Raw genomic sequence first — 16,713 nt, 5'->3', positions numbered from 1 at the left:
CCTCGCTAAAGCCAGTTTAATTGGTAAATTAACGGCTATCGGCACTATTCTACATTATTGTTCTATATTGCTGTGCTTGTTGGCTTAAGTGATGTACGTGTACGGAATGGTACTTCAAACAACTATCTACCCAAATTTCATCCACGTCCGGTGGGCAAAGCTGGATGTCTCAGATAACCGATCAAGATTAATCTTTGTATCGCCAATTTCCTACTGTACCGTCTGTGATAATACTCAGCTATACAACAACAGCTACACACAACGGGGGATACTACTGTTGGGACATGCGAGTAACATGTGGGTTTCTCGTAACTCTGCCTCACGTCAAATGGAAAGTGGGGTGTATTATGGAACTTGTGTAATTATTTGCAGCGTCCGCTTATAGTTGCGTGACAATCAATGAATATATACGACAGTTCAAGAAGACGCGTGAGAATTCTCAGTTTTTGAAAACAGTATGCAGAATAGATGTTTACCTTCCTGTCCAGTTACACAAAAACAACCCACCGCATGTCTAGACGGATCGGGTAACCTACCCAGAGTATCATTCAAGTTAATTTTATGGGCCCGTTGCTATCTAAACGAGTTCATCTGGAAGTGTGGGGCTTCATAATTTTATTTTATAAGCGGGCTTCCTGTTGAAAATTACGTTTTGAAAATGACTGAGTGAAGGAAATATGAATATTACTCACAAAACCCCATACGGAACGTGTCGAAGCTTTCTTAAAGGTAAGCAAATTGAACCGCGATGGCTGCTATAGTGGTTTTCAAAACATGCAGCGAAATCGGCGTTTTACATTTTAAGATACAAACTGTTTTTAAATGGACCTTTTATGCACTGGTCAACTGAATTAGTGTTAAAAACTAGTGATACTATTTGCACGGTTTCCTCTAAATGGTGTTGGCAGTCTGGATCATCGTTGACATGGTGCGATTGGCAGGAACCGTCCTAAACTCTTACTGTAGCTCTGTTGATGACCGACAGTTTCTCAACCATCCTGGATTTCATATTAATATGAATTGGAAATATAAAACCAGAACAAACTTCTCACTCAGCTGATGTTAGTTTCTTTTTTATACAGCGCCAACATCAATAGAGTCACCTTAGGCACCAAGATTAAACATTTACCATCACCGAAAACCACATTCCTTCTGCTACAATTAGGGTTGTCTTGATCATTTTACCCTAAGTTACACATATGTTTCAGGGGGCTTTTCTTGTCTGCACGTCTCATGAATGCATCAGACCTCATAGCACACTTGGGCATGTCTGAAAATTAAATTCAGAATAACAGACCTCAAGCAACAGCCTTCACTTAATGTCGTGAGAACTTCACTAAACCTCATTTCAAACTACGAAACTGCGATTAAATGTCGGTCGCTTAGAAGTACTCGAAGACAATGGCAGGAAACCAGAAAATAGTAAGTAGTTATGGTCACAAACTATACCGCAAAACACGCGGTGTGAAGAACGAAGAAGTTGCTTCATTCATTAAAGATAAGTATGGTTTGGTAGACAAAAGTAAATGATTTCTGTCCATAAATCGTGACTGACTAGTTGGTACCAGGGACATTCGCAATCATCTCGTTCCTTAGCATAAGGATAATTCATGTAGAAAGTCACACGGCATCGCGTAGTTATCACAAATTTTAATCGAATTCTTTTCCTAAATGTTAACTTTCCATGTGCCGAAAAGCCTGGGGGCAGTGCACGACCTTTTCATTCTGATAAGGAAAAATCATCATTGCATACTCTGCCTTCTAATGAACAAATTAGGATTGAAAATTCACAAAATATGTTCAACTTTTTTATGAGACCTGAGTCGCCAAAGTGGCTATATGGCTTCCTGCGGATTTTCAGAGCACTGTCTGATGTTTTAGAGATTCTGTGTGTAAATTTGTTTGTGCTCTAGTAACACAAGGTGCGCCTTCAGGTTTAGAGTTTCATGAACTGAATGGTTGTGGAGCTGCAAAAGTTACCTAACTAAGATTTCCGCGTTTCATAGTAGACACCACGTGCAGAATCTGCATCCATATGGCTTGATAAGGATCAATTACTTCGTGAGAATCTGTAAGGTTTAGAAATACTTATTTGCTTGTTCACGAATAAGTGGCGTAGATAGGATAGTGCTTCACATGATGCGTAACCCTTTGAAATATTGTCGCACATGGGATATGTAAACTGGTAATCGTGCAACGTAAATTTTATGGCTGAAAGAAATGTGGATATATATTCATTTAAAAGCCGTTCGCAGTACTGATCAATTGCTCATAGCCCAACGGTCGGGAGTTGGTCAGCTGCTCAGTTTCATGAGACGTGCACCGTTGATCATTCCCGGTAAGAGTGATAACGTTTCACTTGGGTGTTTTCATTTGATGCACAACTTCAATGGATCAGTGACCTTCCGGTCTTCTTCGAGTCTTCGGGTAACCCGTTGTATGACCTGGACTGGCACATGTAAATCGTGGCCAAGCAAGTGTAACCTGTAGGATGTGATCAGTTAGTCTATCGTGGGAGGGTTATTTCTCTCGAATATCTTTCGACGTACTTCAGTGCCACTAATCCGGTTTCCAAACAGACTTGGGCATTGCTCGGAAGATAACGATAGCCAAAAAATGCAAGACTTTTGACGTCCTCAGAAATCAGTGGCCAGGTTTCTATCCTGTATGCATAGCATAGCAGCATTGTAAACTCGCGTCTTTACGGATACACTGATTTCACGCCTAAGCCACAGGTGACGCAGGTTCACAAAAGTAATTCTGGACTTCTCAGTTCGGATGAAAATATCATCTTTCGTGAAGCCGTTGGGACTGATACGGCTGGCCAGGTGGACGAAAATACCCACTACCTCAAATGGCTCATCCGCATGCATGAGGCTAGGTTATGTCTCTACCCAGTCTTACAGTAGAACTTTCCACTTAACAGGTGTGAACCGTGAGGCGGAATTGTCAAAATTATTAGCTCATAGAAGAACTTTGTTGTCCGCGTACTCTATATCTTTGAGAGGACGCCCAGGAGAACCCTGACTCCACAGGCGTTAGAGGCTGACAGTCTTCCATAATCGTATCAGTGACGGATTTGAAGAGGAAAAGTGAAAGAAGAAAGCCCTGTCTGACACCACCTGATGTGGTAAACTCAGAAGAGAGCTTCCCTTAGACCTTCAAACGGCCTTGGGAGTTGGCGTACAGCGCCTTAAGGAGGATAGATAATTTATGGAGGACAACTGCTCCCTAGAAATTACCATAGTGTCTGAAGGTATACAGAATCAAAGGCGGCTTTCAAGTCAAGAAACAAATATTTTTGGTTGTTGAAAGCAGTCTTGTTACCTCAGCCTCTGTCTGTGGGTTAAAGTGTGATCGATATACACTCTTGAAAGACGTAACCCAGCCTGTTCATTATATCACTTGATCTTTCCTTAGGCTATTCAGTATTTGACGCTTGAGGGAGTTGCTTGCGCTCTCGTACTCGTTGCACATTGGTAAAGATTTATTGGCATCAGACGTGGATAGCAACCTCAACGACATTCAGTGATTCTGGAAGCAAATCACAGAAGTCGGACAGAGAGCAGTGAATCCTGTCAACATCGCTTCTTTCACATTTTGCCATGCCGTAAAAACGTGCTTACTGCCGGTACAGTATTGGTTTACTATGGAGAGTTGTTGGGCTGTTGTTGAGCTATGGTAGTTTTACGAAGAGGTGGATTGGCATGCATCTTGCTGACTTGCGCGCGCCTGAAGGAAAACAAACTGCCAGGCGTGCACACGCCATGACGTAATCGGAATGAAGTTGTGTGTCCCAAAAGGAACAACAGTCTTGAATTATGGCTCTCTACCGGTGGCTGTTGGCCACGTGGTCCATCTGAGTACACAGCTGATTTGTAGTTGGTGGCCCTCAGGTTGAACGATGCGAAAGCTTATGCTGGAAGATTGTACTGGCCAGTTCATGATCAGCACAAAAATGGAAGAGTCGCTTTCCACTGTCTGTGCGACGAGCATCGACTTCGAGTAGACTACCATAATGTGATCCCATGGTCCTGAGACCACCGACATGAGCATTCATTTTCTGCGCAAGGATCAAAAGATCAGTGCTTCTTGCTTAACCACTAAGCCCGGATAGAAAGTGCCCTTCCCAGCATCAGAACTGTAGTCCGTTGGGGCACAGGTCGACGCTACAAGCAAGTACCGCTTTTTATTCCGAGAGGTTTTGAGCTTGATCAAGCCAGGTAACCGGACGGGGAAAAGACGACTGTTCAGTGAAATCCAGTCCATCAAAGCGCGTTCAGCTCGAGAGCTGAATTCAACTCCCATACTATATATTCCACAACTTAATGTTGGACATCGGTGGATACGGTACCGTGCAAGCAAATGATGTTTCCCGTTTGCCTAGGTTGAGGAAATGGGTTCGGTTGGAGTACTTCGTCTTGAGCCTTTGTGTCAAAAGTCTGATCCACAAGGCAGCTAGAGGATGTTGGGTTTCATGGGGGGACCTTGCAACTGGCCTCCAACTCTAAAGTCTGACCTGTGATGCAGCGGACAGTTAGGTCTTTTCTGGGGATCCTTTCCAGAGCCGATGACTCAGTAGTCTAACCTGCTGGGCTGCAGCAGGAGTAGCCTAACCACATGGTGCAGGGAGTAAGGCATTACTGGTGCGGAGTAAATGTTGGCCGTCAAGGTTTCCTTTGTTTAGATTACCCAAAGGCGTACAAATACTGTCCGTTTAGTTCACAACTAAACGTTTGATATACAACACAAACGCGCCAAACAATTTAAACGTACAAGTTGTTGAACAGTGTGTTTTAGAATAACGATTTTTTATTATTTTATCAAGGTGATGTTTCAGTAAATCTTATGTAGTTCCCTTTCCCACCCTAGTTCTACCATTTTTAAAGATATATTTATCACCGCCAGTAATGTCTTCATGCGTATTCAGACAAGCAAACCATTTCGAGTGCAGTGATTTAGTGGCCTTCCGAAACTTTGTTGCTGTCAATTACACTGATGAATATTTCGATTTTCGTTCGGTCAAACAATGTTCCGACTTTCCAAATCTTCTACAAGAACACGTGACACGACTGTGTCTCACGTTTTTCCTAGCTGACATTGAAAAAAACAGTTGGACGAAACTGCCTTTCCGTAATCCACTGTTTGTAAAAAAAAGGTTTTCGGACAAGTTCAATGCAAAATATAGTCATTAAATTGGTGTATTTCATGTGATGCCATTGGTGTCACCTTGGTATTTAACTTCTCTTTATGTGCCAAACTAGACGGTGCAGTTTGCGGACCATTTAGAGGTACGTCTACGAGTGCATGGAGGCATCTGCAGCTCAGAAGAGAGGATCATATACGTCAAAGCATATTGCACTACCGGAATTTCCTGGTCAATTTTTCAGGAATCGACGTTTAAATAATTTCAATGAAGCCAATATCAAATTTAGATAAACTAGAAACCCCCCCACACACACATACACAGAAGTATTTTTACATGTCACCTCAGAACAAATAAGATGAGGATAAAAACTTTACGACTAACTGCATTTGCCTATATGGAGCCAAGGCTCTGTTTCTGTGGTAACCACCAAGATGAATCAAGTAAAGAAATACAGTTCTCTAAATTATTCCCCATGCACTGTTTAGCTGCACTAAAACATCAAATGATTCGACGATAGTCTAGGGAGAAGTACTAGAGATAAATGTTTGGGAACAAATGATAACAAATGCTCATCGTGTGCAGCATCGATTTTGCGAACGGCTGTATCTAAGTAATGAGGACATTGATCTGAATCGCTGGCAAGGCCATTCATGGCAACAGGCAGCCACACACCTGGGATGAGTTAAAGGCGATGATGTCCTTTGTAATTTGTAAAAAAATTACTTCAAAATCGATTTCAATGTGACAAGAACAACCTCTTTTACAAGCGTTAACAGAAGTATATTTCTCTCAGTAACGAACTGCCCTAACTCTGATCTAACTAAATAAGACCACACGTTGGGGGAAGTAAGTTGGAGAACGGTCAGTTGATTTGCAGACAAGAATCCTTCGCCACCAATAGCTGAATGTCCTGCAGGAGATCGCATTAATGTAAGTTTTGCTCTCAAAACTCGTGGCGTTTTTTCACAGGGCACAACTTTCAGCCGATCTGCTCAGAGTTTGCTTAGCATTTTTGTTGTTTGTGCAGGTGAACTTTTCTGGTCTGACATTAGAAGGAACATTATTTGTTAATACTGGCGGGTGTAAATGATAAAATGTTTCATTTCAAAACATGAAGGGCTGAAAGCAGACTTGAATGATTCTTATTATGATATAGTTTAAGCATTTCGGGTTTAGCTTGGAGCGTTTCCTCTACGGTATATCTAAAACCAATCGTAGTGGTTCTTGTCACAGCCGTGTGCATTTCATCGACTCCCTTTTTGCTTCCAATCATTTCAGCACAGGGACCTGAAAGCATTTCTGGACTGACTGTAAAGAATTTTCTACCGAGAATTTTACAAGCCCAATTCACCGCAGCTACACATTCGATAAGTGCAAATATACTCACTTGGTGTCTTCAATCTGATTAAACGTTAACATGTGTATCTCCTATTCAGTTGAGAGAAATTTAAATCCCCCTGGACTTCTAGCAGGATCCTAATTAAATTACAGTAAGTCTGCTTTCGTAAAAACCACGATATTTTATCTGCAAAGAAGAAGAGATTTTAGAAGTGCATGGATAAGCATCACATCCGCAATCCATAATCTGCCTAAAATTTTGTTTCACTAATCTGCTACTGTTTTGAGTGATCTTGTAGTTCGCAAAGCCGGTCATTCATACATTTGCACCAAGCCATNAGACCTTAAAGGAAACTACTCACAAGGTTGCTGAAAACTCTTCGACAACCCAGGACCGGTTTTACCCTTCTTGGTTGCTGAAAACTCTTGTGAGAAGTTCCCATTATGAAAATATAATGCAATATTTCGAACATCGTGCGTACCAACTGAAAAATAAGGAGGCCTTTGTACAGTACATTCAGCTGAAGAAAATATCGCCGACGAGAGATGCAATAGTCTTGCGTGGAAACCAAACTGATATGCAAATGGGTACTTTGTCAGTATAAAATCCTCTTCTTTTCTACTGACAACTATAAAGTTGTTGGGAAAGGTGAACACGCATAAGACCTACTCTGATTCGCTTCATGTTCCGTTTACCACGAAACATTGGTCGCAATCTATCCTTATTACAATGTGTCCAGATTTATTTTCCACCTTTAAATGACCTAATTGAATCACATCCACACTCTCCTAAGCAGTCAATCAGTAGTGAGCAAAAACAAATCTATGAAAAAGTCGGAGGACGCTAGTTGCATCCGCGGTGGTGTGAAATTTTTATGGCCCTTCCGGTTAGACTTCGAGAAAAGAGCAATCTTAGAGAAACCCACAATTTTCTGGATAATATTACCAAAAACACCTGGTAAAGTCGTCGCCCGAAATGATCTCCATCTTTCTTTGTCTAGCGGCACCCGAAAATGTCCCCCATCGTGTCACCAGCCCAATCAGCGTTCCTCTCAGAAGGCGTCATTTTACACCTAGATTGATTTTCATTCGTCCACCAAGACGGCACGCGTTTCAGTAAATTTACTTTGGCTCCCCTTCTAAGCCCATATTACACGTTCCAATTGTTCAAATATTATAGTAATGAGAAACAATAAATTTTTCGGGTATTTCAAAGTGAGGTCAGTAAAGTTTAGTGATCGAAACGGCGATAAGTGATGAAATTAGCAGCTAAAATTGGCTACCAGACTAAAAAGCAGAAACAAAAAATAGGTTTCTCAAAGAAACCCAAGTCTTATCTAACTTGATGCTCTGAGGTGGACTAGCAGGCCTCTGAAAAACTGGATAGATGGGTTCGTGTCAAATGGGCAACACAAAATTAGAGGCAATAAGAAAATTAGTAGCATTCAGAAAGTTTACGGAGTAAGAACCGTGGACGCCAGAATACATTGGCGTAAACAGATAGGTAGTACTTTTTTAAAAAAACAAGGGCAATATAAATCAGAAGGCAAACGACGCACAACGGTAAACACATTTTGCTGTCACAATAACGTCACACAGTGTCACATATTTACGTCACCTGCCATGTTCCCAAATTAATCCCGTCCAAATCCAACTAAGCACTGCTATGCAACAGTGATATTACTGTCCACTGTGGTGGAATGATACGCCGTGAACTAAGTTTGAGTGAGCAAGCTGCCAATAGTGTATACTATCTCAATGCTTTCGATATTAGTAGTAAAGTGGAATTTTAGACCTGGCTAGCTGCGGTACCATTCCTCTTGTTCATTGCGACAACGGTTCCAGGAGCTGGAGGAAATATATCTTAGTATCAAACAGAGTCGTATACCAAAATAGTTGTTGCGTCCTTGAGAAATATTATTATCGAATCAAAGTCCTAGGGAACGGACGTACTATCTACTTTTATTGACTATGATGTCGACTCAGCCCTTTGGCACACCTAAAACATTTTGTGACGGTAACCTTCGGCGACAAGCTGAGTGGATGGGACCTGAAAGTTTGGGCTGAGGCACCGTGTTTGGACAGAAACCGTTGCAATTGCGGTAATTTTTCCAGTAATTTCTTTTATTAGAAGTCGCTGTCCATTTAAGAGGACTTTTATTCGGTCGTGCGAGATATGGCTTAAAATTCCCATCCCCTGAGAAACCAACTTCAAACTTTTTCAAAAGATTAGAAAGCCAGGTTCGTGTTTGAATTATTCTACGTTAAGATCACATGACTATCCGCAGTATATATCAGTTTATTTCAAGCTGGTTGACCTTGAGTGCCATAGTAACCCCTCGGAGATCCACTGCATTACAAAAGTTTACGGCTCTGAAGAGAGGAAAGAGGGTTCAGCTTCATTCACGAATAACCGAATAAACCAAACTGCTTTCAGGAAATTGGTTGGATTCTAAAACACGAAGGAGCAGAAATCACGAAAAAGTCACACCGATTAAGAAAATAAGGTACACAGATGAACAACATATTCGCTACTTTTGAGGGAAAAGTTCCGAATTTTTCTGCAGATCTGTGGTTTTCCAACTTTTCGGTTCATTGCCTGTCATCAACATGACCACTCTCATGTTGCATAACACCTGAACACTATAGCCGAGGTGGTATAGAGATGTATCGAAAAAACTGTGACATCGACTGCCACAACTCGGGGCCTCCAGAGAAGACCTCGCTGATCAGAAGTCACTACTTCAGATAAGATACAACTTCACATCCCGAAAGGCGAAAATCTGTTACGGACTTTTCTCGCTTCAAAAAAGATCACCTGGAGGGTTTCTTTATTTTGTTGCAGAATCTGATCCCCGCATAAGTGGTTATTCCAAGAAGAGCATGGATTGCCACTGATGGCGATAATGGCATCCATTTTAATAATTTTGATTTAAGCAGTCTGAATTTTTGACACTTCTGAAAATCAGACCTATCAGCGTAGGATGTGAATAGGGAGGTTGCGTAAAGAGTACAGTATAGCATAGCCTGATATATGATAAGTCCTCACCATATATCAGCAGATGTTATTCGTTAGTCTATTGCGATAATGCGTGTACAGTGCAAACGTTTTCAACGGGTGGCAAATTGATTTAGCTACTATTGACTCTTTTGCACTATGCTATAGTACCATGCATTCATAAGAGTTGTACCAAAGCCAACCAGGGGTACACTAACACTAACCACGGCGATCAGCGCTACGGAGAATACCAAAACACCACTTGACGAATAAGTGTGCTTTCGTAGCAGTACGATCTCGTCCAGCAACAAGCAGGCTGGAGCATTTTAAAAATTACGATTCATGGATGCATAGCAGAAAACCAAGGTATGTGAACAGTCTTGCAGCACAGTGCAACAACACCTCTCTTGAATCTGTGTGCGTAACAAATGGAGTCAGCATTCTGATAAACAAACTGACTACCAATTGATTAGAAATATACATGGCAGCAAACATGCAGTAGTCAACCCAAAAGAGATAATCATCCAAGTAAGAGCGTTACACTGCTGCCTTGTGGGATAAGCTTTGAAGCTGCTAACCACTGAGAGATTTAAAAATGTTTTTTAGACGCAAAATACCATCCCATTCGCGAACGGGGTGAGAAATTTGTGTACTAATCCTCACATGTCATGTCTTAACAGTAGCACGAATATAATATTGTTACCCCGATGTTAAAGTTGATTCAACTGCCTGAGTTTTATCCACAGACCACTGCAGAGTAGACCATATTTCAGAAAAGCCTACTTGCGCTTGATCTCCAGTAACTTCTCAAAATAACTGAGTTCCTTCGAGACGAGACAGCCTTATAGATAGATCAACCGTGATGAGCTTTTTAGGAAGTCGTTGGAGGTGAAAAAATTCCAACAGATCTGTTCTGAAATTCCCTCGGGACACGCAATAAATAGAAATATTGTGTCATTTAGCAGTAATTTCGTGTTTTTTAGTGTGTATACGTAAGCGCAGTTTTTTTTAATTTTCGCCACTGGTAAAACTTGAGTCAAGCGACGAACCGTAAACCGCAACTGACGTTTGTCACGTGCCCTGGAACATTCCTGCATTTATGACGTGTTTGGCAGGGCACAAGCGGTCAACGGTGCTTCAAATATTGATCTCACCTGAACAAAAAGAATTTTGCAAGATTGTTGGAGTCTTCGACTATTTCCCAAATATATTGGGGTAGGGGGTTAGAAGAATCCCACTCACTGATCCTGATAAGTGCTGTTGCTATTTTCAGTGCAACTGGAATCCGATTTCAGAGTAATAAATTTCGGGGGAAATTAGGGATGACAAAAGTAAAAGGAGGTGACGAAGCTAAAAAACGGCAGAAAGCCTTGAGGTGCAGTTCATTCCATCGTTTAATCTTCAAGTAGGGTAGACATTAAAGTTCCTGATTGTTTGATAGCCATCTAGGGAGAAACCGGATAGGATCTCACTTTCAGATTCACGGGAGCCTCAAATGACCCACCAAGTGAGTAAGACGCACAAGTCTGTCGTACCCAGTGGACTTGGTATGGAATAAGAAATAGCGGAATTAGTTCCCGTTGAACAGTGCATATATGTTAGCATTTAGTCGCCACTCGTTAAATCCCAATCTACAGTTTGCAGCAGCCCAATCAACGGTGATTGAACTATCAACCGTTTTAACCAACCCAGGCTGCGATCACCGCTAATATTGTTTACGATGTTAATGATGGAGCTCTTGTATTGACAACCCATGGGGTATCTATCTTCTTGTTACATCACTTGGACTTTCATTATTAATCTTTATGCTAATTTTTTAGTTTTTACAGATCAGTACGACTGAATGCAAGTTCACTGTCCTGAATTAATCCAGTATTTGTGAAGCAGATACGAATATAAACTAAAGGAGGCATCTCAGTTAAAATATGCATGAAAAAGTACTATTTTCGTCCTCCCTGGTTTTCGAATCCACCGCGCATCTGATGAGAACAAAACTGAGGTCAGATAAAAACTTACGAACATAAGAGTTGTTGGTAGCGGAATGGACAATGAAGTCTTAGATTAATAGGACCTGCTGGTCTGCACCCAGTAGATTTATGCCCTATATAATGATTTTAGAATGAACAATCTTGGCAAACAAAGGATATCAATTCCACTGTTTTCTATTTCCGCAAGTTTTTCAATCCGCAAGAATTGCCAAAGCACAGTCACGTTCCATGGATCCTGTTTTCCAACCCACCCAAAGCTACGAACAAGATCACAAATTGTTTCATCGAGTGGGGATATATCAGCTAAGCCTTAGATCGCACTGTGACATTTGCAGTAGCCGAATTGGCTGTAGCACCACCAAAGATCTTTGGTCCCTAACATGGCACGATTCAACATTAGAAGCTTCGTATAACGAAAATTAACGATTGAAAGATATCCAAGACGCAAATGCTGCGGTGTGATTTTTCGGCACATATGCACCGTTTGCTGTAAAGAATGTAACAGGAATGTTAAGATATGGGTCGTACAAAACCTTCCAAACCATGGAAGAACATAAGTCAGCGAATGTAAACCTTAAAAATGTCCTCCATGGAGGTATTCAACATGTGTCTGATCCCGGCGGGCTTGCCGACAGGAATTACGAGACCTCAAGACGGAAGCGAACAGCTCATCTTGTTGCAGATTATGCATAAACAACCACTGTGTGTTGTTCGTGTGGTTCCCTAAAGATTTCTTGAATAAGCGTGGCATTGCCTTCAGGTTTTTGAGAAAAGTCAGGCTTCACAGTTACATGGTATAATTTGACTCAATTAGACAATGCACATGGTTTCATTAGAAAAGAGTTGCTGACTATTCTGGGTAACCGTTCCCTTCCACAGACGACTGTAAAAAGACCACAAAAAGTAGAGCTAGATCTCACCATTCAGCTGCTGCGTAGTGGTTCAGACCAAATTGGAGATTCTAGTCTCCTAGTTTGACCGTATTTCCGTGTCCAAATCCACTACAGGATAAATGATTTCGGATACAACCATAAGAATTTAGTTGGAATGAACTTCTGACGAAACGATCAATCGAAATATCTCAAAGATACATGAACAGGCCGGTAGCTTGTTTGGTGGCTGCACACGCAAGTGAGGAAACATGAAGGTCTTATTGGTCCATGATTTAACAGAATGTTGCTTACCTTGAGATCCAAATGCACCACACCCAAGTCGTGCATGTGCTTTACACCGAGAAGTATCTGTTCGACAAAATTCGAGGCCTCCTCCTCCGATAGTCTTTCACATTCCGCAACGCGGGCGAAGAGTTCACCACCAGTAACACTAAAGAAAGAGAAAAAGTGGTGTTACAAGCAGCAGTCGGCAAGTGCAAACAAAATGATTTAAGAAACAGTAATTGCCTAGTCTACCCGTTGTGGAAAGCCGAAGCTCTGTGACGTTATTCCCACATGGACAGACTTCAGCTTCAATATGCTTTCTTAATCAAGCACAGAAAAGTGCGGAAACGTGTCAGATGATTCAAAATCTGGACAAAAATCGTAAATGATTCGTTACCGTACATAAAGGCAGCATTTTTTTATCCCAGCTGCAGCCATGATTGTTTTGTCGTGTTTGCTCCATATGTTCATCTCCAGGCTTATACAAGAATGGGCACTCCGCTGCATGACCCAAGAAACCCCCTTTATGAAGACTTTCCCCAATTATGCCAGTTCAGTGTATCAGCAGTAAACCATGTACCAAATGTGCGTTTGATTCAGCTGCTAAAATTTCGGCCGTCGCGAAACGGGAGTGCGTGGGAAATCTAGCCAAGCACTGAAGACGACAACATGACCACTTATTCTGGGAAACAGAGCAGCCACGCACTGAAGGCGATAGTTCTGACGCACAAGTGTCATCAACTGCGTAGTTAAACCACGTCAGACAGTATCGTCAACCACTGGTGAGTTAAGATTATGGGCCCCCATACGGTAGTAGGCAGTTAACAACTTGACTAAGTTTACTAGTTAGCGCTTCCAAACCTCGTTTTCACGTCACAGAGTGACCACCTCTTGGTCGGATGAATGAGGCGAAATTTGCGGGGCAGACGGTTTTGCGACATGCAAAGAAAATAACCCATGAAGCTTGAGTGGCTCGTCCATCGTGGAAGAGTTTTCTTCCACAAGGAAACGAGGCTCAGCTACTGTAAACCACATGACCATTGAAACACTCAAGTCCGACGACCATAACAAAGGGGGCAGCTTTGGGTCCATTATCGCCATGGTTGTCTCATCTAATATTGACACAGTAACCTGAAGGAACTCGTGGGTGTATGGCCTCAGTTGAACTAAACCATTCAGGCGGCCGATGCAGTCCTATTTCAGAAGAGGCGAAATCGCGATGCGGATAAGTGCTGGGCTATGGAAATATCCTACCGCACCTAGCTCTTAATTTTCCAGAGTTTCTTAAAGTCTTATAGGCTTCCATAACCCAACACGATGGAACTTCCTTCATCCTTGCCCGTCTGCACTCTTCATGGTCTACCGGACAACTAAATTTACTTCAACAAATGGCCTCAACCTTGTGGGTTTATAAGCTTTAACTGCAACAGCATGGATGTTGGCTCAACACATATCATCGTCAGCATCGATTAAGTTCCGGTTTCAAAAGGCGTTCGTAGTTCTATGGATAAGAGGAGAATGTTCAATTTCTTCGTAGTAGTTCACTTTAGTAATGCACGCAGGTTGAACTGTCAACAATGTACTAGCATTGGTACCCACTCACTAATAGTTTTCTCTGACTACATAAGAGTTCACTTCCGCAGACTTTAAAGAATCGTATTATTTTCAACCCCCTTTACCTATAGGTGGTTGCAGGATTTGTGGAATCTGTATTCACATCACTCTCGCCTGCTTCTACCTCTTTTTATTCCAGCATACTTGCACACCAAAAAGAAAAACTGAATTCTAGTTAGACTCCTAATAGGGCGCATGTCATTGAACTGGCCGGTGTTTGAATATCAGACTTGACAACCGTAATGAATGTGGAGCGGCCGAGTATTGTCCTTCTATCTGAGAGATTAGCTCACACTTGATAAGTGATCAAGTTTAGGTGGGTCTGCTAGATTAATCTGGGAAGACTTACTCTATTCATCAAACTAGGCAGCATAACTATGCTGGGAATAATTACAGATGCCTGCAATCCACCTGACTTGACATGAATGTCGAACGCGAGGGTGACCGTGCCAGAATTTTCTCCTATTCAAGAGAGTTCAAAAGGTCAATTCAGTTGTATGAGGGGACTTAAAAACACGAGAGAGATCTGTTTCGAGTGGAATCATGTGATGTCACACTAGTGATGAGTGGAGTAGGGTGGAGCAGATATCAGATGAGTAAAACATAACTGAAAAATCAATATGAATGAAGTTGAGCGTAATATAGAATAGGGTAGGACGTGTTAGGCCCAACTTCGTTTCGCAAGAGTTATGGTCGGTCTATGATCAAAACGTCTCTGAAAGGGCTTTGTGAGTGCAGCTCCCGGTAACTAGAATAGAAGCTTATTCCTCCCAGAAGGTGAATGTAAGAATCGTGTTGTTCTTTGTTTGTAGAGTGAATAAATTCACAGCTGTTCTTTTTGGTACGTTGAGAACAGTTTGTAATAATAACTCAGAATTTTATTTCTAAAACTGTTTTAATGACGGGATGTTTCAAGAAGCAGGCTTTGGACTAATAAGTTGGAACCTAATGTTTTTTTTCGGCTGTGGATATATGTGAGATGATCATCGTTTGATAAAGTTTTACCAGTCTACCTGACCAAACCCTGTCCTAATCTTCCCCATCGTATTACGATGGGACTGAAAAACTTCTTTATTACAGTCAAAACTCGTTGAACATCCCTGATTGCACCACGGCTTTTATCAAAAAGGAATATTCACATGAGTCACCCATTTTAGCGCATAGTCCTGACCAGCGTTAGGCGTGCCGACAGATCTGAGGTAACCTTAGGTAACCAGTGAGACAGGCACGGTTGTATCTTTCTGTCTGAACGGGAAAACCTGCAGGGTTGGTTTGCTTCCACTTGTGAGTAACCTGTCAGAAACGTCAAAGAGACCACGCCAAGATGCACTCAAACGGGAGAATGAGAAAAATGTAAAAAAATATGAAAACTATTATATTAAACTTTGTTCCAATGGAAAGGCGAATGTAGAATATGAATGCCGATAATGTGCACTGAAAAACTGTAAATCAAGCCAGTCTTTATTTTCCGAATACGAAATATTTTGACGTTAAAAGGCACTGAGTGACTGAGTAACTAGATTGTGAGCTGTGGACAGAAATAAAGTTGCCAAAGTTCTAAATAATAATCCAGAGTAGTGAAACGCACGCATTTGTATTCCAATTTGGTTTTGACGGCAGAATCACCTGGAACCCAGCTGACTCTCCCTTTGTGATGTGTTTAAGCAATTGAATGTCGTCCGCCAGCTCACCGCATGTTCCTTTTGCACGATACTCAAGATATCGCGATGCATGTATAGACGTAATACATTACTCACAAGTCACTGAAGACTCTCCTACAGTGCACGACCGGTTTTACTCATGTTGGGGATCACCAGGTAGACGCAATCCCCGATTTTCCGTTAACTTTATGTTTAAATTAAACTCAGATTGCTAAAAAAACACCATAAACGAGAGATTTAGCTGGTTTCCAGGTGATTTTCCCGTCAAAACCAGTTGGCACGCAAATGAGTGTAGTATGCTAATTTCGTGCAATTGGGATTCAAGCAGAACATAAAGTTGATGAGAATTCGTAGACCGCGTCTATCTGATGAGCTCCGAGAAGGGCGAAACTGGTCGCAGACTATGGGAGTGTTTTTAGCAACCTTCTGAGTTGTGTATAATATCTAGAGGATACTCTTTATTTTCTCGTCCAAGGGTGCCTATTTTTTGGAATAGGTTCCAAGAGTGGTTCTTGTCAAGCAAGAGGCTTTGTTTTGACTGGCCTTTATTTGAAAGTTTGAATGTGTTGTGTATTTTATTGTGCGTGTATCTAGGTTATACTGGACCTTCAGCTAACAAGAAAAGTATGTTTGAGAAGATCTTACTTGCTGCGTTTTTTCAAGCGTATCGCTCGACTCGTCTTTGTGAGATTTCAGGCAAGCACCCACCCATAACAATGGATATGATTTGGACGAGTGAATAATTCAGTATGCAGGGCAGTGGGTAACTGCTTATATATATATATATATATATATATATATATATATA

The 16,713-nt window shown here is 41.6% G+C and overlaps 1 protein-coding gene across 1 annotated transcript in view; it reads right to left on the bottom strand.

The window, feature by feature from the left end:
• Window positions 1-16,713, bottom strand: part of T265_08934 (hypothetical protein) — a gene marked incomplete at both ends in the record, with an annotated part of 75,113 nt that overhangs the window by 41,211 nt on the left and 17,189 nt on the right. The window contains one exon of the mRNA XM_009174873.1: window positions 12,658-12,796. Within this exon, the coding sequence (XP_009173137.1) occupies window positions 12,658-12,796 (139 nt within the window). The remainder of the gene's footprint in view (window positions 1-12,657; window positions 12,797-16,713) is intronic.

Source organism: Opisthorchis viverrini (assembly GCF_000715545.1).
Source record: "Opisthorchis viverrini unplaced genomic scaffold opera_v5_246, whole genome shotgun sequence".
Classification (NCBI taxonomy): Eukaryota; Metazoa; Platyhelminthes; class Trematoda; order Opisthorchiida; family Opisthorchiidae; genus Opisthorchis; species Opisthorchis viverrini.
This window is presented reverse-complemented; position numbering and strand designations above follow the sequence as displayed.